The sequence below is a fragment of the Vanessa atalanta genome, chromosome Z (genome assembly GCF_905147765.1).
Source record: "Vanessa atalanta chromosome Z, ilVanAtal1.2, whole genome shotgun sequence".
In the NCBI taxonomy this organism is placed as follows: domain Eukaryota; kingdom Metazoa; phylum Arthropoda; class Insecta; order Lepidoptera; family Nymphalidae; genus Vanessa; species Vanessa atalanta.
Window position 1 is genome coordinate 4,698,898 of NC_061902.1, and position 24,419 is coordinate 4,723,316.

At 31.7% G+C, this 24,419-nt stretch overlaps 1 protein-coding gene across 3 annotated transcripts in view; it reads right to left on the reverse strand.

Annotated features, from left to right (window-relative positions):
- Window positions 1–24,419, reverse strand: part of LOC125075986 (carboxyl-terminal PDZ ligand of neuronal nitric oxide synthase protein) — a 201,237-nt gene that overhangs the window by 44,775 nt on the left and 132,043 nt on the right. For 2 of the 3 annotated variants that reach the window (XM_047687900.1, XM_047687899.1), the window contains exons 3-5: window positions 24,236–24,307; window positions 19,616–19,717; window positions 9,941–10,129 (exon numbers count right to left, since the gene is read on the reverse strand). In XM_047687900.1, coding sequence (XP_047543856.1) covers window positions 9,941–10,129; window positions 19,616–19,717; window positions 24,236–24,307 — 363 coding nt within the window. Of the gene's footprint in view, window positions 1–3,016; window positions 3,836–9,940; window positions 10,130–19,615; window positions 19,718–24,235; window positions 24,308–24,419 lie in introns of those variants that run through there. The other variant, XM_047687898.1, reaches the window with a different exon arrangement.

Below are 24,419 nucleotides of genomic sequence, written 5' to 3' on the forward strand. Positions count from 1 at the left end.
AAATTTTACTATTATATACCTAGTTCAAAGGAAAGCTTCTCTTTACAAGAGACTTCTTCCAGGCACCTCAGAGCGTTTGTAGATAAGGTTGAAAATAATTATAATAATGTAAATACCGTTGAAATAATAAATACATGTGATATTAAATAATAAAGTTACATAACATGATCATAGTAAATTTTATGAGTAAAATAAAAGAAGAAAAACAATTGTTATATTATATATATATATATATATATAATAGATATTATGTAAGCAATCGATAATAGTTTGCTTCATTTCACTCCATTAGCACTTGTGTATTGATCCGGAACGTAAACTAAACCCCGAGTGTATTAATGATAGCGCGTCTCAGTTTCAACGGCCATCCAGTACGTAATTCATACATTGGCCGTTCCAAAATATCTCGCAAACATTGCCGGCTCTAAAGTTTTCTAAATAACAAATGGTTTCGGCGACGGAAGCATCGCCCTTGACGCAAGACTATGACGGACCCAAATAATACGTGGAATTGTCGCTCGTGCTGCCGATTTATAAAACGCTTCCGCGAACCTGAATATTTTCAATCATAATAAACGTAATCCAGTCGTTGATTTTTCAGAAATAATAACTGTTATCTCATTTCTTATTCTTTTGTGACAATATCAAAAGAATATCGTTAATAACATTGTTATTTATTAACTTATAAATAAGATCCGAATAAAGAAGCCGACTCGGGTTGAATTGTCAAATACTTTTTGAGAGTTGCTAGCAATCACAAAAGAATATAATTTTATTAATTAATACCTACTTCGCGAGGATGAAATAAAGTTTTGAAATATTTAAATTTAAATGTGCATAAATGTCATGAAAAGTATGTAATTCCCAGTTTTACCAGAGTTCGTCAACCAAGCGGTTTTAATTGTACGTACTTTCACGGTCCAGTGTTTTCGGAACCCCGACATGTGAACGTTGTCATGAAATGGCTTAACGAGTGCGAAGCGATTAAAAATAATTATCTTGTATTTTGATTTAGTTTATCTGTACTGAGTATTATTGAAATATAATTATTATTCTCTGTTGTTTCAAAAAACCTTTTCATTGATCGTATTTTTAAAAATGAGCTTCGAAACCATTACAACGGTTTCTATAGTAACACATAAATCAAACGGAGTTTACATACTCACTCGCGGCAACTTGCCAAAGAAACCGAGATTCTCTGTCAGCCACTAATCAGTTACCAGGTGTGATATCCAACAGAAATTCAAAGGAGTTCTTAAAAAAAAAATCGAAGGCGTTCGTGTCTTAATGAAGGAAGATAAAATTTATAGAATTTTTTGAAACTTAGATTTAACCAATAATATATTTGGTTTGTCAAACGATTTGTTTGTTTGTTAACTATTGTTGAGTTGTAATGTTAATAATATCAAAATAATATGTATATAAGAGTAAAAAAACAATAATTGGTAATCCGTTTACGTTTTTCTCTTAATAAAGTTAAAATATTGTTCATTTGGCGAAAGCTAGAAATTTAAAACATCTCGTTCATTTTTGTTTATCTTCAAACTAATAAGCCAGCTAGTATTTCGCTCGTTAGGTAGACCGACAAGACCAAAGGTAAATACGACGCACAACCACTGACACAAAGTACGACTAGCGCTTTTTGTCAAATATACATTTACGAGTATGATAATTTTTTCTAATTTTAAGATCGTTAGAGACAATTCTGACAGTAATGAGAATTAATTATTTCACGCTAGTTCATATTTTCGACGTATATATACGTTTTGATTTATAAATTATTTGCAGTCGTATTTTATATATTTATAGGTACGTCCAACGTAGTAAACAACATATACTAAATACGACGAAAAACAAATTGTTTTTCTATTAAGCAATTTTAAGGAATATTAAGATAGGTTTTTTTATATTTTTATATTATAATAATATGTGTATGGATAAGCAGGACGACAGGCAGGCATAATGATTGTGTTTTGACATCGCGTTTACTAAAATAATTAAGCTTGTTGCAATTTTAATATCTGATAGTTTAAAATTATAATTAAGTGCCCGTTTAAGTATTTATTAATTATATTTAAATTCATAAATAATAGTAACGGTCATTCCTAAAAAATATTTATATTAATAATAAAAAATAGTTAATAATCAAATAATATTCCCGCTAATACTTAGCATATTTAAAATGTCCAATGTATAAATAAATAAATATTTGTTTATTTGCCTACTTATAAAACCAGCACAGTTATTAGGTTTTTAAGGAAAGTTATGAAAGGAAAATGTAAACCTACTTTGAAAATCATATGGATTAAACTAACCATTTTCTTGGTAAACTAGAAATCGAGGTAAGAAGACGTAATTATGGAACTGTTTTCTTGAAATTATGCTTCTATATTACGTAAATAAAAAACTGATTTAGAAATCTCCATTTGGTTTTTAAATCCCGAAAACATTATATTAAAAGCACATTAAAAGTAATTTCGTTTCAAAATATAGTCTATCGTATCGTAACGTATGTATATAATAAATATATGTTACTTTAAAAACCAGTACTGTTGAAAATATACGCCGTCAAATAGACACGCAAAGTTCAATTTAATCGTGCTAATATTTAAAAAATAAAACTACACGCCGACCAGCTTATTTCATATCTTATAAATATTAACTTTGCAGGATATTTTTTGCGCAGATGCACAATAGAAATAAATTAAAAAAAAAAACAAAGAACGATGCAAAAACCATGTTCTCATAATAACTTTATTATAAAAATATATATATATATTATTTTCAAATTACCAGCTGCCGAATGCTTATATTTAAGTAAGAAAAAAAAAATAATTCTTCTGTTCTTAACGAGATGTCAAATACAAACATGAATATTGTAATTAAATTCATGACGAGCAATAAGGAAAAGTGGGCACAATGTATTTTATGATTTTATTAACATTGCTGTCGAAATGATATTTTGTTGCAAACATTTCTACAATATAATTACTATTCATACAAAATAATTACTCACCTCCAGATCAGAATCTAAGCCGTCCAAACTCGAATGCATATCCGAACGTAACGATATTCTATTAGGTCTTCTTGTAAGGCTATTTACGCCCATTAATTTGCTAGAACGGCCCAGCGTAGCGCTGCCGCTACCAACTATTTCAGGTTCACGAAAGGAAAGTTTTTTACGCGGTCTTTCATTTACGTCTTGCATATGAACATCTTGGCCGAGTCTTTCGATAATCGGGATCACAAGTCGCGATTGCACACATACGTCATCCGTTGAATCAAACTGCCGCTGTATCGATGTGTCTTTTGGGAAACTTCCACAGTGAAATTCCACATCGTCTTCGTACCGTTTCATCGCCCCCACCGAGAGAGGTCTGGGTCTCGAACCGACGTAATCGCGAGGGAGGTCATCGATACGGCTTCGGTGTTTTACTTTACGAATGTCCCCAAACTCTGGTTCCGATCTACAACTCTTTAACCTTTCCTGATTCTTCTTATTCTTCAGGTCCTGCTTCGGCGGCTTAGTCCTTTGCGGCTCCTGCTTAGACTTCAAAGCACCTCCGAGTGCGAACAATGTACTTCGCGCCTTCAACAAAACTTCAGTCGGTAAACTTTTCGGTTTGTGCTTATCTTGATCCTTATTGTTAGACATTGTCGATGATTTATTGAGCACATGTGATTTATTATCCGTTAGATCGTTTCGCGTTATAAATGAAATCGGCTAGTATGTGACGCGCTCTTCCGCACGGGTACCCACGAAACAACTGAAGTGGCGGCGGCATGGTCGGCGCGTGCGTCGCGCGTCGCTACAAGCACCGCAAATAAACACATTCACGTATTCCGAACAGCTCTCGTGTATGCCGACCGTGTCGTATACGCGCTTGCACTGGACAAGACATAATTATTGCACGGTGTATTATAATCATTCGCACACGATGAAAGTTTCCTTCTCAAGTGCAATTTATGCAAATTGCATCCCTACAATGTACGACTTTATTCATTATACACATTCAGAGATATTAATGTAAATCGTTAAGGGCTCTTCGCATTTACAGTTACGACGTGTGAGAAAGAGGCGTCAAGTGCAAGACAGAAGTCGTTACTCCTGACGGGGGCGGCTTTTTTACGACCAAATGAATCTTCTTGAACGAAATGAAAGTCGAAATAAATTTATTCCCTGATAACAATGTAGTATCGAGTCACAGTTTATCAATTTGCTTTGTAATTTTTACGTACAATTAACAGTAATAGAAACAATATCATCGCAACGAAAGTTACTGATCTGACGTTGAGAAGAAATTTGAGCTTCGAGGGCTTAATTAAATAACTTGATTTCTGTTAAGATATTTTAACAATAAGAAACAGAGCAGTCACTGTTACGTCTCAGTAACTTGATGTGAATTAATTTTCTTTGGTAAACTTTATATTCTAATTATTTCGAAAACTATATGTATACATTTAATTAATATAATTTTTGAATAAAACGATATGCCTTAATATATAATTACATTGTATAATAAAATAACTAGTAGAATTTTGTAAGTACAGAAACTGTACGTTTATTTCTCAAAATTGAGTGAATACGTTTGTACTTATAATGATTGTATTTAAAAATATAAGAAATTTAGTGAATTAACTGTAGAACTATTTTGTAAGAATAAACTCGAACTCACCGTAGAGCAGGGTTGTTTAATACGAGATATTTATATTACGCTGTTAACATTGATTATAATAACGATCCTTAATGGATACACGCATCAAATAAATAAACGTATCTTGATTAGTCGATACGAAGTTTATCTGTTGACATTTTATGTGAAAAATATTCGATGGATGTTTATATTTAAATTCATTCATTGAAATATTAAGCTTTGCAACGTAGATGAACGTTATGTTAATTAATTAAAATAAAAAGCTTAAGCTCTTATCAAATAATCATGTAAATTATAGTCCACTTGCCTTGAGTCGAGTTATCGTCGTATCGTAGTTTCGATGTTAACGGTATTTTGATTCGATCACAAGCTATAATTAAGGAACAACTACAAACGAGTCAATACAAATAGAACAACTCCTTGAATATTTATACAGTTTACGAGTGATCGTAATAGTAATTGATTATAAAAGTCGAGTAGGTAGCGAAATACTAGATTTATAATGTTCGTAAACAAGGAGTGCGGCTTCCGCGCAGCCTGACAGCAAGCAGCGACTCCAAGCTGACAGATTTAGAACAAAACTATAAACAAACGCCGCAAATGGATGACTTTTAGATATCTATCGCTTGTATTATTTACGACTCTCGTTAACCTCTGTAGGTATTTTTATATCAAGCGATCTAAGTTATTATCTAAGTTTCATCAAATTCCTTTTTCATTGTAATCTCCGTGTAATTATTTATTTGATCATCATCCTCCTCCCCTTATCCCAATTTTACTTGGAGTCGGCGCAGGGTGTCTTCTTCTTCCATACTTCTCTGTCGGACGTCATCTCACAAATAACATTCTTTCTAACCATATCGTCTTTTACACAATCCATCCATCGTCTCTTTGGTCGTCCCCTGCCTCATTATCCATCCACATCCATTCTCTTTTTTTTTTTTTTTTTATGTCATAAGGTGGCAAACGAGCAGGAGGCTCACCTGATGGAAAGTGACTACCACCGCCCATGGACATCTGCAACACCGGGGGGCTTGCAGGTGCGTTGCCGGCCTTTCAGGAAAGAGTACGCTCTCAAAACCTTTCTCACAACATGGTCCTCATACCTCCGTATAACATGCCCATACCAAGATAATTATTTATTTGATAATTTCCATTTATTTTGTCACCCGAGAATAAACAGTTCTTGTATAACAATATGTTTAAAGTATAAAGCCGGTACAGGCAGATAGATAGTGAACAAAAAATAGACTTTTAACTGTACATTGATATTTAATAAATAAACAATCATATAATAAATCATACGATATGAGCAAAGCATTTATATCTAAACAAATATATATCATATTAAACTGACCACAAAAGTAACGAATGTACCGAGTTCACAGAGGGATACATACAGATGTAATTTATGCGCATCTATAAAAACGGCGTTAGATATAACTGATACATAAGCAGGTGGTTGGTCGAGATTGATCAATTTAAATCACGCCGTCATACGTCTTTAATCCGCACATTTTATTATCTATCGCACGACTAGTAAATAATTATACTCGTACGATCCTTTCTACGTCAACGTCACCAACGCGCGTTACACGGAACGAAGTTTTGCATGTAACCGCCGAAATACGTAAGTGGTTTAATAAAAAAAAAAATGTTTTATTTTATTGAAATATTGGCGATATTTTTATATAAGATAGGTATGCGGGCGGGCAAATGTGCCACCTGATGGTACATGATCACCACCATAGACATTGGCGCTGTAAACAATGTTCACGATACATTACATCACCACTAACCTTGGGAATTATCAAGTTATGTCCCTTGTGACCGTCGTTGTGAGTGGGTGTTGTTGGAGTAGACAGTATGAAATCGATGGTTTAGTGAGTTGAAATGGCCCCCTGAATAATAATCAGAGATCGTGGGTTCAAATTATGACTTTCTTGCCGGTTCTTCTCGGTAGAATCTGCATTTCGAACCGGTGGTAGCTTCACTTAATATTATAGCTTGTTAAATGCCGATTGTGGATGTGTGACGCGTGGTGGATGGACAGGAGACGAAGGAGTATGTATGCTGTTAATTAAAATCTATTGATATCTGTTTTCATGCAATTATCATGAGTAACGTAAAATTCATTATTTTATTTTTTTATTACTGAACGCTAAAGGAAAAATAAAAACAATATATTCATTTACTACTATTACGCAAATTAATCCGCAGACAGTTCGACAACTTCATATATACCTGCAATAATATTTATCTTAAAATAGTACCTCATATGAATTATTGGTATTTCAAAACAATTGTATTTTTTTGTAATAATTTTTGAAAAGAACCAGAAACTTGAGAACCAGATGGACAAAAGGCTCAGTATTTGCTCTTGTTAAATAATATTGAATGCACACGCCGAGCGTCGAGTATCACATACAAGTCGAGCGGCATTGAAATAATTTCTATTCCCTAGATTTTACTAATTTAAGGAAGTCTTGATTTTTTAACGGAGAAGGAATTTTTGGACCGAAAAAACGCAGCTTTTTTTCAAATTTCAAAGCGGTACGGTCCCACTTTTGACGCTGTAATTTTTCAACACAATGTCTGAAGTCTAATTTTAAAAAGCTATTTTCGTTGCGTATATTATTTAAATTTTTTGTTTCTTAATGTTGATTACCTGAAATCGAGCGTCGCTTCTTTTATAGTCGACCGTGATAATATCCGTAGTCGAGATAATTTTATTATTCTATTGTAAAAGTCAACGAACGTTTTATTTTAAAATAGATTGTATGCTGAATACGTTTAATCGTTGCGTAATAGGCGGATGCTTGTCTTGTGTAGAAAATTGTCTTTATCATTTTAAAAACTTCTATTTTAGGTACTTTTATTAAATATTCACTGTCGTCGTGTATTGTTGAGTGGCAGACACTCATTATCACAATATGTCTCAGAATGCGGCAGGCGATTGAGAATAAAAACAACATAAAAAACTAAAATTAGAACATATTTCTTAAATATATTTTATAAATAAAATTTATTTCAATAAGAGGGCATGACGTTTGCCGTTTCGGCATACGAGTTTATCAAATCATTTCAATAGTAAATATTTATCACACGGTCAACATTTGACTGCGAATTTTTTTAGAATATATACATTTTTTATTTAACGAATATTATCAAATATTTTGTGATTATGATCGGAGCTGATGGCCTAATGTACATACCGATGTTATGCGGAGATAAATTCAAGTCCAATATCAATGCCAGGGTTATTCAGACTGATCCAAATGTTCGTGCAATACGGATTTCACGAATACGAAACTTATTATCTGTTTAATATTCTAGTAAAATAACTGTTCTTGTAGTCATTTTAAATTATTTATGATAACCACTACGCCGAAATATCTGTACTGAATTAATAAGGATTTTTTTTACTTGCAGAAGAAGTTTTTTTTTTGGAAGACTTATTCCACCACAATGCTTTGATGTGGGTTGGTGGATACAAAATTGGCAGAATTTCTGTGAATTTAGACATGTGCAGGTTTCCTCACGATGATTTCCTTCGCCGTCGAGTACGAATCGAATCATAAACACAAATTAAACACATGAAAATTCAGTGGCGCTCGCCTGTATTTGGACCTGCAATCATTGGTTACGAAGTGGGCCATCGTGCATATTTGCCGAAGATAATGGTTCAAACCCGAGCAAACACTGAGCTTTGATGTCATTAATTTATTTTATTTCAAGTACCTACGGGACTCTGCAGGGCTATAATTTTGAACGCGAATATAAGTATTTAAAAAACCGACAGTTGCGAGTCGGACTCGCGCACTGTTTCCTTACATTACCGTACTGTACACAGATAGAAAAACGGGCACTGAAAAAACAACAATTTTTTAAGATTTTTTTCCTATACTTGTTGTGTGTGTGTATGTGTACTTGTGTCCAGTTTTTGTTTCTTACCAAATTTCAAGATTCTAGGTTAAGAAGGTTTGACGGAGAAACAGACAGTTAGATGGGCAGATGAACAACGAAGTAATCTTAAAAGGGTTTCTTTTTAATTAAGAGACATGGAACCCTAAGAATATTTCGAACATGTAGTCAGTTTATTTATGAATTATAACATGATCATGATGATGTGATCTTTCAAAGCTAGCAGGAGATATGCTACGAAATATAAACCTATAAATTAAATAGAAAAGCAAATTTTCCTTTAAGAAAAATGTCAACCTTTTGTCTCGACAGAGCTTCGGACCACGTCAAGCGAAAAATGTGATTAACAACAGAACACTCTCTTTGAATTATTTTTTCACAAAACTTGTCTTAAGCAGACGTACACTTTTGTATTTGTATGTGAATTATTTATAAGTACACGCTCTTGTTACCTAGTTTTATCTTTTTTATATCTCTTTTATTTTATATTCGGAAGAAAAAGACGAAGTATTGTGATATAGTTATCACTATGGGTACAAAGCTTATTTGTTAGTAAGTAAATTTGAGCAAATTTCCTAGTATTATTTACAAAAAACAATACGAGTAAAATTCTATAACGAATATTTTAAGCAATAATTGGTCGTTTATTATAAAAAAAAAAACTTTTATAAATTTAATTTTTGCCAATAAAATTAAATAACTACGTTTACGTTATTGAAATGGTGGAAACTGTTTAATTCTTGCCAGTTCTTATCTTCAAAGTAGACATTTAACTTACGGTAGAATTATATTTCTTACATACTATATTACAAGCTACAAAAGTGTCTTTAAGAACATACTTGAATAAAGTATGTATATGATATTGCTAACAGCTGGAGAACGTGCCAAAAAGTAATGGTATAAAGTTAGTATGATTGCTCTAACAACTCAAGGTTAAATTTTTAATAACGCTTAACAGTATTTACATATAGGTATATCTCTCGCGACAAACTCATTTTAAAGTTTTTCGTAAAAACAGGAACTTGCTGTGTAATAACGTTCCTAAACATGTTCTACTGGACGCCATTTCTATACTCTCTGTACTTTTAAGTTTAACTATTTCCATGATTCACTTCTAAATGTAAAGATCCATTTATCCAGAAAGCAGAATATTAATCCAACAAAATGTTGGGTTATTAACGTCTCTTTTTAATAAGTCCAATTGTTGAATAAATTTGTAACAGACTTATATTCTACACAGTTTTTCGATACAGGTTTTACCTATCATTGATAATTATATAGTTTCGTCTGTAAAGACTTGTATGACCATTTAATGCTAAAATTTCTCCAAATATGTTTTGATAATAGATTAATCTGCTCACCTTCCTGCTGCTCTTGAAAACGTTGCACTTGAAAACGTTAGTAGCACCATCTCTAGCGATGTAAGAGAAGATCTTCAAATCGGAACTGTCGTGAGAGACGTAGAAGATACGGTAGATTGGGTGGTGCATGATCTCGATACAATCATTCGTGGCATTCCTGTTGCGGCTGAAGAATTTCGAAGAACCCTTCTGTGGGATAGAATAAAAAACATGTTTATTCAATAGAGAAGAACAGATTTCCATCACACTAAGGTTATATTATCAATAATATTTACAATATAGAAGTAAGTATTTTATTAATATAAATTTCAGACTTTTATAATAAGGCATCAGACACAAAATGAAAGCATGAAGAAAATACATAATTTTTTTTAATGATAACAATTTTTTTTGTTATTATAGATGGAATGTAAACCTTTTATGATAAAATTAAATAAAAGGTTACTTGCATACATTTGAATCGGAGACTAATTTTGTGGTCGTAGGCGAATGGAGCGTACGGAACATTATGGTGAAGTAACAAAAGCAAATATAAAATCAAAAGCGAGTAAGCTCACAGTAGTGCGAACCAACACATACATGTATTTGTAATATGTCAAAAGTATTATCACTCTAATTATTATTAATTACAAGCGACCCGGTTTCGCAAGGGTGCTATTAATGAATAAAAAGATAAGTGCGCTTTACAAGAAAATATTAATGTATAGAAAATAAATAGTTATTTATTATGTACTAGTTTATATAAGTATGTTTTAGTTGTGCTGTGTGAATAACATACAAATTTATATCGTTTTTTATGGCATGGGTTGCCGAACGAGTATATTGGCCACTTGAAGTGGTCACCAGCGCCAATAGACAATGGTGCTATAAGAAATATTAACCATTCCTAACATCACCAATGCGCCACCAATCTTATTCAAGATGTTATGTCCCTTGTGCCTGTAGTTACACTGGCTCACTCACCCTTCAAACTTGGGTAATTTTAAATGCAAAGGTATTTTTTTTATTGTTCTACCCAGTTATCCGATCACCAGTTTCGCAGCGAATGTTTTTTTTGATTGCATGCAATTTGAATCAGTGATACCGTCTCATGCGAATGGTATAGTTTGAAAGTCAGTTTTAATCTATATTAAATTCCTAAGGTATCTATATATATTTGTCTGAAAAAGTATTACTAATGTCTTGGAAATAATTGCTTTGCAAATAACCAACATTAAATATAATGGTAATTAGGTATTAACGCAAACGCAAAAAAAAACTGTGATTGATTTCAATATAGGTTAAGTTAAGTTAGGTTTTATTTACTTATTTATTTTCTGCGGTGGCGTCTGCGATACGTAGGTACTAATATAATATTATGAGTGTACATTAGAACATAGATATAAGCTAGCGCGGACATTTCTGTAGGCTGTTGTAAATTCTAGTACATTTTATTGATATAATCAAAATTTTCTTGGACAAAAATGTGTTGACTTTGTTACTGGTTTCGAATAATGGTAGATGCGTGTCTTCCATCCTAACGCGCGTTTAGAATAACTTTTACAAAAACTGGGCGCATCCAAATTGTCTTTGTTCGGAAGTATGTATGGTAATTTTTGTTACCACATACAGTACGTAGCTGTTTGCGTTAGAACTAAAATTCAGAATAACTTGTTCGTATTTGCAATCGCAGCCACAATCCAGCCTTGTTTATTCGGTAACGATCTACGAATACGCGTTTCTCTTGAATTTTGTTTAATTTTTTTATGATAGCAGGAAAATTATTATCTTTTATAAGTTACATTTTTTTTTTGTATACCCAATTTAGTTACATTCTTATTCGTACTACTGGGTCGGCCGCGAGACTTCGCGTTTATTCAACAAATTTTTAGGCATTTCGAAACCTATGACATTTGTTTTGATTTAATTTCAACGTAAACTGACGAAGTCTGTTCGCACGTTTTACGTTTGCTTTTTTATACAGCTAAAGCACCGCCGCTCTCTAGCCGGCCAGTAACTTTTTTCCGCTCTCTAAAATTAATTATTTGTTAAATCGTAACAATTTAGTAAATTGCAATCAAGAATCCTCTTTAATTTTCTGCACATCTACGGCTGGATCTCTTCAAAATATAGCCATAACCGATCTTCTACGAGCAGCTATCGTCCCATAAACACTGGGACAGAAATCAGCTTACGCTATTAATATATATGGTTGAAAGCAAAAAAATACAATCCATTCGGAAATTGAATCGTTCCTGATTTGTCAGTTATATTTTTTCAAAATAATGTTGGAATGTCGAATGTATTAAATATTAACTGAAGAAAAGTTAAAGGATCAAACTCGAGAGTCACGACGTAGTTATGCCTCAATAATAAGCTGTTACCGAGTCATGATAAAATTATGAACGGTTAATAAACTGGACATAGAAAACAAAAAACATATATAACTTCTACGTTCAATTGTTTCCAGATCACTACAAACTATTTATGCGGTCCGTTTGAAACAAAGGTTTCAACGTTGAATAGAAATTATCGGTAGTTATTGTACACCAAATACACCAATCATTGAACATTTAAAATTCAATACGTGGAATGCTTTTACGTACAACCGTAACGAACCGCAGACACATTTTAATCAAAGGGTAATAATAACTGAAATATCAACATTATTACATGATATTTTCATTCAGTTTAACCTTGAACTATATTAACGGTCAAACAATTTGCTCATGAAAATGAAATGAAAATTAATTTTACAATTGTACCTATATTAGCTAATTGCACTATTGAAATGTCTCTTCGAATTTTGTATGTGTATGGATGTGCGTATGTATTTATTAACATCTGTGTGATAATAATGTATATGTGTCCTGTTTAAAATGTGTTTCTTTGAAATAAAGCATACTGAACGCAAGATTATATACATGATAAAAAAGCGCGGAGAAATATCGTATTACAAAAATTTAATTGCATATTGTTGACATAAATTTGTACTCAAAATACTAAAAAGAGTAACTACCCAGTTACTTACCGATTCTTCTCGGTAGAATATACATTCCGAACCGGTGGTAGCTATACATTTATTACAATCCCGTAAAGTAACGAATCAATAGTGCTTGTAAACGCCTGCTTGAATAAAGTATATTTTTATTTAATTTCACACTACACATAATAACAATATGCATGTATATTTCTATAATAAAAATATCTGCGTAAAACGAAAATTAAATTGGAGTTCGTTGAATGGGAATTTGAATAATAGTAGTAGAACAGTGACATTAACTCTTAGCGGCCGCACCTTAGTTAAGCCACATAGTAGCCACATGGGGCAACTCATTATCTCATGGTGAAAAACCTAGTCGAACACGACACATCTTGTACAAGTGTTTTAAGAGTTTTGACCGATTTTTTCAAGTTTGGTAAAGAGTTATTCATCATTTCTAAAGATTTTTATAGGTCTATTCGATACACAAAAATGGCATGTATTAGTAAAAAAAATCATTAAAAATTAAGCGTTTAATAGACTATTTCGGAATGTATGCACAATATACATAACAGAAAAATCATGTAACTTACATTATTTGTGTTTTATTAACTTCTAAATACATATTACAGAAAAGTAAAAAAATATTTTATTTCAATGATATTTGAACACATCAATATTATTTTGGGTCCTATTTTATTGACCGAATATCCAAAACGCGTTTTGTCGCTCTTTCGGTTGCAAAGAACGCACCTCCGCCCTTCGAAGTACGTAGGTGTTTTTTTCCAGATCACCCATTTCAAAAAATTACTTTAATTTATTTTTCAACACCACACAAGTTGATTAGAAAAAAAAGTATGAGCCAAGAAACCGTTGTGTCTACACTGTGGTTTGTCACACCACGCTGAGACAACAAAAGCTCAAAGCGCTGCGAAGCGTTTTGTCGGCTATCTGTGTAATGATAATGAATGATGTCGTTACTTGGATCAATTCCAAAAGCGTTAGACCTCTAATTCATTCACCTTTTCTGAGCCTGGTGTAACTGGTTACCTGTGTGGTCGCTAAGGGTTAGATTTTTTCTTTAATAATAAATTATATTTAATAATAATAATAAAAACTTAACACATGAAGGTTGATTATCGGGTTTTTATGTATTGGTATTAATGATCCACAAATTACAATCTTTCGTCATTATTTAGTTACTAATTTTTAATATTTCTTTTAATTAGAGCTAATTTTAATAATAAGTGCGTTAAGGACGTAAAAAGACTAATTAGAAATACTTATGTCTTTGTTTATTGTTCTTAGGGACCTAGATCAGTTTTCCTTTAAATAAAATTAACAGTCGAAACGTGCAAAATGTCGGTATTGTTTTCGTCTTGTCAAAAAAACATTAGAGTAAGTATTTTTTTTATTAATGAATTTTATGATCATTATAATTATATGATATCCAATACTGATAATAATGATATCTTGAATGGATGCATTCGATTTGTCTAACATGTATCATGTTTGTCTGGCACAAATAAAAATTATGAATATATGCAGTTCTTTACGCATGATTTAAAAAAAATAAACTCAAATGGGATGATTCGGTTGAGTCGAATTGACAGAAAATTTAAACTACTTAATAAATATAAATTTCCAACCTCTTTAGTAAATACGTCTTACTCAACAATAACAAATTATACGTAGGTATACATTAAACGATGCGCGGGCGCATACAAGACGAGCAACGATTTTATACGATTCCTACGCCATCTATTTTATGTTGATGGGTTTATGTGAAAAACCTTCACGTATGCGCCAACAACAACTGTACAAAGTTTTAATTGAATCAGAATATGAAAGATGTTAACGTATATAAATTTAGCAACGTAATATGAAATCAGCAGTGCGATTCTCTATGAATTCACTTCGTATCTCACTCGTCGAATGTTGACAACAGACTTACGGTGTCATGTGACATACGTCATAATGATACGAGTATCCTATCAATTTTATTGCAGACATTGCAGGCTTGTGCTCGTGAGATTCGAATTTCTCCTTACATAATACCTCTAATAATGCTCCGAGAGACAATAAAATAAATTCACATATATTATATGAGAGAGGTAATATAATTATATATTTAATAAATAATAACTGCAGGCTTGGTGCTATCTTGTTAATTATAAATCTTATATTACTAAAATGGCCGTCGAGGTTATCTGTTAGTAATGGTTAGCCGTAAATAAGGCTTCGGTTACGTTTGCCTCGGGACTGATGATAGTTTTGCATTGATTTATGACAGTTTGAGATTAGCAGGCGCTTATCAATATATTTTACTAAACAATACATTTCATTCAAATATAATATAGGTATATTGAACGTAAATATTATTAGTGATTATTTTGTTCTGGAACGTTCGATATGAACCTCCTGTGTTTTTTTAAATATATATTATGATTATTTTGATCGATATAAGGAAAGGTATGTCATTCAGACCATAGATGTATTTGTTTTTTTTTTCGAACGAGTAAATTTTTTAACAAAATAGTAAGTGTCCAAAACGATTTTGTCACCTGAGAATTTTTTTAGAAATATTGCATAATGTTTCAATAATTTTATTCATGTTACAAATTTTAGAAGATATACTCTTTTATTTTTCTTTTACCAACATTGTTTAGTATACAAAAAACGAGTCCGAAAAGGTTAGCCCGCTATATAAAATAAACAATTATTATACAATCTGTAGCCGATTTCAAAAAACGAAGGAGGTTATCAATTCGCCAATTTGTTTAACTAAGTCTTATACAAACTGGTTTGGCTCATTTTAAATTTTAAAAATAAATTTAATTTATTTTTTATTTTTGTTGAAATTTTATAAAACCATTCGCTTTCAAACGCGCAAGCATACATATTATTATTATTGCACGAATATTTTAAATATATTTTTCCAATAATATTAAAGTCGTAAAATTGTTTTGATTTAAATACCACTATATAATTAACCATACGTTATATTCGGTTATGTCGTTATATATAACTACTGAGGTATTTTGATGTACTTAATTTGTGTTTATAATAACTATTCACTTCGTGCTGGAATATGGCGGAAAACATTGTAATGAGCCCGCGTTGGATGAAATAAGCTAAAATCATTTTGTTCAACAGGTAAAAAATATCTCAAAGTAAATAATTAAATCTAAAGTAAACGACACACGTATGAAATCGGGACGGCTAGTTAATGACAAGTACAACATACCAATTCAATAAAATAAATCTCGCCGATTTTCATGCGCGGATTCTTTCCAGCTACATGACGTATTATTTGGGTGGACAAATCGTTGTGGATATATTATATATACTAGGTATGTAGCTAAAATTAATAGTTTTATTTAGAACGTCACGGGTTATAAAAGTGATGTCGTTAGTCATGTTTTAAAATAATCTTAATCGAATTTCAAGTATAAGATAGCTAGTGGATTTAAATGGGTGCTCTGCCGAGTTTTCATCTATTTAATGTTTGTTTCATCGCGTGATTGTAAAAAGGTAAGGATATATGAGAGTCGACCATCGTGGAATGAAATTCTGCCACATTTTACACGCAAATGATAATAATTATTACAATTAAAAATATTAATTATTTATTAGTTTTATATCTCAGACAAATAATTTTATTTATATCTACTAGAATCGAACGTTGATTTTGTTAATCAACTTACGACCAAACTTTGTTATCTGTGGATGTAATTATAAGTAGTTTTTGGCGGGCTTTTAAAACAAAAAGATTAGATTGGAGAAAAAATAAAGATGGCGTGTGTTTTATAACTGATCACAAAGATAAAAATAATTAATAAATTATTGAATTAAGAGTTAAGTGTGACTTTGTATTAAATAATTAAAGAAATTAAAAAAAAAAAAACTTTTCTTTTTCTTACAATTTTAATCCAACAATGGAACGTGGTGGAAAAAATTCTACCCTTCTTCATAAAATAAACTTTGCTTGGTATTAACGGACTTACTTTTATATATTTTTTTTTCAAATAGTTTAACAAATATTTATGTATAAATTTCAGAGATGAAGTCACTGGTTCATTTCGGATTGAATAAATTAGGGATCGTAGAAGTTTCTAGGTTAAATTTCTTTCATCTCGAAATCAATTTTGTGGTCTAGTCTACCTTATGAATATATATGAAGTTGAAGACTTTTCACTTTTTGAACTTTTTCGAACAATTTCACTGCAATTTTATAGCTGAATTTAAAATCGTATAATATAAATATCTAAAATAAAACAAAAAGAGTCCTGATAACGAGAGGGAAAAAGAAGTTTACAATTTCTTCCACGTTTTAGTTGACAGAAATAATTCGTATCCATTTAATCCGAATTTATAAATACTATAAAATTTGAGAATAAGCAAAACATCTTAATAAAAAAAATGATTTAATTACATCTATATATATACGAGTTTAATAAATAATGTATATAATCAAACTAAAGAGAAAATTTAAAAAGTGACTATTCAATGAACATTGCAACAAAACTCCGTGTATATTTCGCTCACGTCCGCCTCGTAGCAATGCAGAATATAAAAATCGTGCGGTTTTGAGTTTTAATTTCAAGGGAATAAGGTTGAAAATAAATGTAATATGTATGTTAACACCTGCATACTTTATTCCGCTCATATGGGTCAATCCCACAGCGGATCTCATGAAACCATTCCCGATAGGACACATATTGCATACATCGATGATCGGTAAAATATGTTTGAAATTGTCCCTATGAACACTATAAGCTTTGAAAATATTGAATAAAAGACAAAATTCCCTCCCAAGGTGTGTTATCATGTAAAACTTTCATAAAATTGCAACAACAACGTTTATATTATAGCACATAATTTATTGTCTTAAAGGATTTTTTAAAATTTACAAATTGAATTTACTTCAACATTTTCTGTGATCCTTTTGTGTAAAGGCGTACAAGCGCAATGTCCCAAAAGAGTCATTAACCTCCGTAATCTCATAATGGTCTGAAAAATTCTTTAATGTTTTTTACGAATATAGGTATATAACAACATTTACCAATAGTACACGATTGGAGGTCTTTAAATTTACTTTTTAATGAATCTTTCGCGAATAAACATTTAAAAAAAAAACATCTTGATATCGGCTGCATTTTTCCGATCACACTAGAATATCATACCATTATAACGTTGATGTAAATAAAAATACCGGGCGAGCAGTTAACATCTTATTTCTTTAAGCAAATGTTGCAGAAGCCTGTCTAATGTCCAGTCCTTTAATGAGGGAGCCATTAGGATAAGCATCTATGTTGATGCGTTAGGAGTATATTCGTTTTTACACATCGTACGTTGAAAATTATAGCGTTTTTAAGAAATTTTTATTATTAAGTCGTAAGCTATTGGCTTTGTGCCGATTACATATTGTTATTTTATAAAATTATAGGGCGAGTACTATTTTTTTTTTTATAAAAAAAGTTTATATTAAATGGTCACTATTGCCCAAAGAAATTTACGCCACCAAGTTTGGGAATTAAGATTTTATTACAAATGTTTTTATTAAAACTATACTTAGTATTGTTGTTTGGCGGTAGTTGTGATGAGTGGGTGGTACCTACCCAGACAGACTTACGCAAAGCCTTTGACATAAATGATTCTTTTAATTTTATAAATACGAGAAGTGTCTTAAAAAATCAATACTCTCGTGTTTCTAAGCTACAAGATAAGGCAAGTCATTTATATAAAAAAAGGAAGGGAAATAGACCAAGAATAGATTCCTGAGGGATCCCAAATTTAACTGTAGCCCCGGGAAATGACACTCTATTTAAATCGACCCTCTAAATTCGATTGCTCGGATACGAAATCAGAAGATTAAACGAGACTTCTCCAACGCTATAGTGACGTAACATCCTGACTGGTGTTTGATGGTGATCATGATAATGTTTATTATATGCAACCAATTGACACAAAACACTCTTTTTGTCAATTGATTTTTTGTTTATTAGATTTAAAATAAGCACTGATAAGCACTGTAGTTGAAAAAGAAAATAGTATGATCATTAATCATATATTATAAAGCTCATTTAACTCACCCTAAAATGTTATTGACTTAGATGTTTTTGTAAAAAAAAGGATTAATATTTGAAATTAATTCAAAATTGTATATTAAATTTTGATTTGATATATTTAACGTTAATCCATTAAAATAAATGGCTTTTAAAGTGTCCGAATATAAAACCATTGATTTAACCAAGCTTTAGTTACTTGTTTATCTTCAAATAATATCTATTTCACCAATAATGGCCGTTTGCGTAAGTTCGTGTAGGTAGCAGTACCCACTCATCACTTATTCTACCGCCAAACATCAGGTGAGTCAGTTGGCAGCGAATTGACAATATAAAGTATGATGTATATTTCTTACGTTGTCTATGACAGAATCGGTGACCAATCAGGTAAATTAGCTCGACGGCTTATGTATTAAAATAAATAACACTATTAATCCACTTACAAATATCTTACAAACATATACAATCTTAACATTTAAGTATTCGTAAGGTTAATTGGTCTCTATGGAGTTAAGCTTTAATAAGTCATTGGTACCGGTACTGACCATATATATTCACCAATATAAATGTACAGCAGGTTCTTTAGAGTTCCATCATATTTTAAATATTTACACGTTTAAAAATTATCTTGATATTGATACATACCTTTTTCTTAGCGTGCTTGGTACGCGTGGTCACACGCACGCCATCTATCGACACGTCCACGGTAACTTTGCGCTTCTTCACACCCCTCGCTTTAAATTCATACTGAAACAAAAAATAAAATGATATTTAGAACAAATAATGATATAGCTATATCTGGAAATAGCACCACAAATCAATTCTAAATTACCTAATCTACATAAAAATAGTTTCAATTAATTTAAATTAGCTAGGAAAAATTAAAATAGGACCAAAAATAGAGTTGGCCTATAATATAGTCGTTTTAATTTTAAATCAAAGTTTTTTTATGTTATAGGGGGCAAACGAGCAGGAGGCTCACCTGATGGAAAGTGATTACCACCGCCCATGGACATCTGCAACACCGGGGGCTTGCAGGTGCGTTGCCGGCCTTTAAGGAATGAATACGCTTTTTTTCGGAAAAACCGCCGGTGAAAGCTGGTTTAATCCAAACATTTTATTTTTTATTTTTTAGCGGTTAACGCGTCTTTTTAGGGTTGAAGTGGACTAGGTTTAGCCGGTCCCAGTCCGAGACTTTGTTTAACGAAGACTCGATTTCAGACACAAGTTTATTCCGATTTTCGTCGACGTTTTCCCGAGAAATATTAGCACGGCCGGTGTATAAGGGGTCTCCGGTACTGTCATCTGCGTAGGTAGTGAATGTTCCGTAAAACTAATTTTAAGTCAGAGCATGCACCGTCAACAACAACCTTGATACTTCCATCTGCCAAAAAGCTGGTGATCCAATAGCATAATTTCCCGGGAAGCCCATAGGAAGGAAGCTTCGAAAGAAGTGCTTTGTGCCACACGCGATCGACTTCGCTATGTCCAGACTGGGTGCTAATGCCTCCCCCTTGCTCTCAACTGCTTCCGCCCATCTATTAGTTAGGTAAACTAGTAGATCTCCGACTGAGCGACCCCGACGGAAACCGTACTGGCGGTCGCTAATCAGCTGGTACTCCTCTAGGTACCGCAGGAGCTGGCAGTTTATAAGGGACTCCATTACCTTGGAGAACAAGGAGGTGATGGCTATAGGCCTATAATGGGACGGGATTGAGCGGTTGCGGTTTTCAGGGATCGAATGCACCAAAGCAGTCTTCCAGGAGTTCGGGACGACGCCGAATACATAAGACAAATATTTAATTAATAAATATTTCATTCAATGTTATAAACGCTTGGTTAATGGCAATAATCCATTACACCATAATATTAATAAAAATATTAATCTAAAAAGAATTAATAATAAACATGTTATAATCACTTAATCAAAATTAAAACAAAGCAAAGCTTTAACACAATATCAAAATGTAAAGCTTAGACATCCGAGATGGTCCACTGGGAAGAACATCCAAGAATCATTGGATCTTCATCTATCGGCGCTAACGCAAGCAAGTATCTCTGAATTTTCTTGCGCTTAATTTATAAATGAAAATGCTTTCCCAGTGGAAGACATTTACGGGACGTTTTTTAATTTTTAAATTTAAGAACATCATCTGAAACTAATTTTATAAACATAATTGTTAGTACATCCTTTAAAAAAAGCAAGTAAGCGACAGACTAATTAAATTTGTTGCGTAACTATAGATATTTTATAAAGAAAAATACTTTAAGCCCAGAAATATAATACTTTTAATAAAAATAATATTGGTTAACATACACGTATTGAGGCGACTTAACGTTTCCTTCAGCTTCACTTATTACGTGTTCATTTGAATCGCCGAGTAAATAAACATCACTGTGACTATTTTTATAAGCTCCGAGCGAAGCCATTCATTTAAATTCCGACGTTGGCGACGAGACATATTTCAATGTTACAAGAACCGTAACCCGGACATAAGAACACAGAATATTCTAGAAATTGCATTACAATTAAAATACCCCTAGAGATACATTTATTATAATAAATATTGCTCCATATATAAACAGTAATGGGAACCATTGTGACTAGTGTTTATTATTTTAGTACGACGTTAATTGTTCCCTTGGGAATTTTTACATAAATACATACTTTTGGACAGGATTCAGTTATGAAAATAGATTTAAATTATTCAAATTGACAATATACAACATAGTGTTGTAGAAAAAGGATAAAATGTAAAATTACCCTGGACGAAGAAAGAGGAACCTAAGTATAATAAAAAAAAAATGATCTAAGGTCAGGTGAGGTTAGTTTAACAATAACAAGTCAAAGAAAAAAGGCGAGACAGAAGAATGCAAAAAAAGAAATGATGCAGCAACTGAAGAAGAAATCGAATGACAGGATAATGCTTTGTTTTTACTGTAACTGTGAGGTGTTAATTATAAAAAAAAGCACCGCATATAATACCTTGGTTTTCAAGCTTATCAAATTTTATCAAATTCAACACACAGCCATAGACACTTCCACGTTTATTATAGTAGCATAGATATATTTTAAATAATAATCTTTATATATGAACGCCTCCACTCTTACTGATACTTTGTATCATTTGGTCACACACGCAACGTAACCAAAGAACAGTTTGATAAGCACCAATATTTGCCATGCGGGGAACTATGCTAATTAGCCGACCTAATGTAGCAAACATTGTCCATTGATTGAACCAGTTACATCTGGATTTAACACAACATTAACATTTACATGTTAGAAAAAAAGCATGGATAAAATTCGTACTAAGTCAATAGGATCTCTATTAAATGAAATTGACCTCTTATCGTTCTTTTTATTTATTTAATAATTGTAAAATTATTTCCTTTACTATTTTGTATGCCTTTAACTATTAATTTACCTATTTAATAGAATTACAAATGCAATGGCAAGTAAATGTTTGTTTTCGTGGCGTAAAAATTGTTGTACCTATCGACATATAATTTATTTAGCTTATAAAATTTGTCTTAGATTTTATTTAGTAATTAAAATATAAAAAGGTCGTTTATTGAAAGTACAAGCCGTATACGACTATTTTAAATGGGGCTTAAGATAATTGGAAACTATAACTATTTTATTTCAAAATTAAGAATCAATTATACGTTAGTCGTTTGTAATATTAAAATATTCCATTTTATCGTTTATAGTCCCTGAAATTATCGTGTTAATATTTACCTATCCAGTAAATTTCTAAATATATTTTATCTCCTTTTTACAACACACACAAGATACAATTGATTTACTTTGGTACTATCAAAATGATAAATTTAAATAAAATAAAAAAATAAAAATAAAATCATAGTTTTTAATTTTCCTTGAAATGGACCACTATCATATTCGATTTGCCGCAACAGAGAAGTTAATTGAATTGTACCTTTGATAGGTGAAAAAACTTTTGCCAACTAAGTAATAAATCCTAACTTAGTTTATAGTGAAAACAAAATAAATATACTAATAGCAGAAGTATTTACTATTTTAGTGCACTGGAATTTAGTCTTTGTTAATAACAATATTAATTTGAATTTAATTTGCGTAATTACGTTTGGTGCGTCAATATAAAGTGATTAGTGTACCGTTAATTAATCGTGTTATGTTAATACACGTCATCTACAATTATATCGAATACGGCAGGAGATCAAAAAGTTCGCGCAACGAAGGAACGAATATTGGAAATATATGTTACAATTATATAACGTCAAAGCTGAAACACTCCTCGAATCATTCAAATATTTTTTGCACTCGTGAAAATTAAAAAGTACCAAGGCCCTTGAAATGGCAAACTTTATTTCTAATTATTTTTGAGAAAAAATAAAAAGTGCCAAATCTGAACTAAGAATTTCAGCTATAATAAAATACCTCTTGAGGCGAACGTGTGTTGCAATGAAGTACATCTCAAGACGCATTTACTTTTCTTTATTCCTTTTATTTTTATTCGCGGCATATCGTAGTCATCTTCCCGTAATATTAACATACATTTATCCTTTATATCGTCTCAGAATCATAATATAGCTGTTATCATAATCTTCTCGGTCTATTGCGACACCTTAAGCTTCGGGCGTGTTGTTTCTTTTTTTTGTCACTAAATGTTTTATTTAAATTTGATAGCGTCAAGTTTTCATAATTTCTCAAGTTTAGACTTAATTGTTCTCCAAAAAGTCATGCAAATATTCTAAATATTCTCATGCTTCTTAATCAATTCGGTGATATTCTCCATACCCATATTTTTAAGATAGGTGTATCCATAAGGAATACTTAGAATAATAATCATTCAAAATTTTCGTTGTATCAGCCAAACTGAATGTCATATTTATTTAATTATATTTATGAACTCTTTGATTTGAAGCTCGACACGAAAAGATATATAAAAATAATTTAAATTAATTATTAAATTTCTCTTCTATCGAATGTGAATTTCCCATTGGATAATATAAAGGTTTCGTACTTTTAAAGGTAAAATTCTTTATTTTTTAATACTTCCACTGGTGACAATGGCGCTGGTTCAATTTTTGGTCAAAAGTTTAGAATTGCGATTCAACGGTGCTAGCAATTTCAATTTAATGCTGCTAGCATTTTTGCCACCATTCCATGCGGTTATGAATTGTACGGGAAGTAATTTTAATTTTTATACGTTAAAAATATTAATTGATTCATTAAAGATGACAAAAAATATAATGAGATTACTGTCTAAGAATACTTACTCGAACGCGGCGCATTGCAGCTACAATTTCAACTCGACTGCTCGGCCGCGGAACGTCCATGGTTCCAATGTACTGTAAACAAAACAATGAAGATAAAGAATTTTTTGCATAAGACATTTTTGCTTTTTTTTAATAAAAGTCAAATAAATCCTCATATTTTTTTGTAATTGGACAGTGGCACACC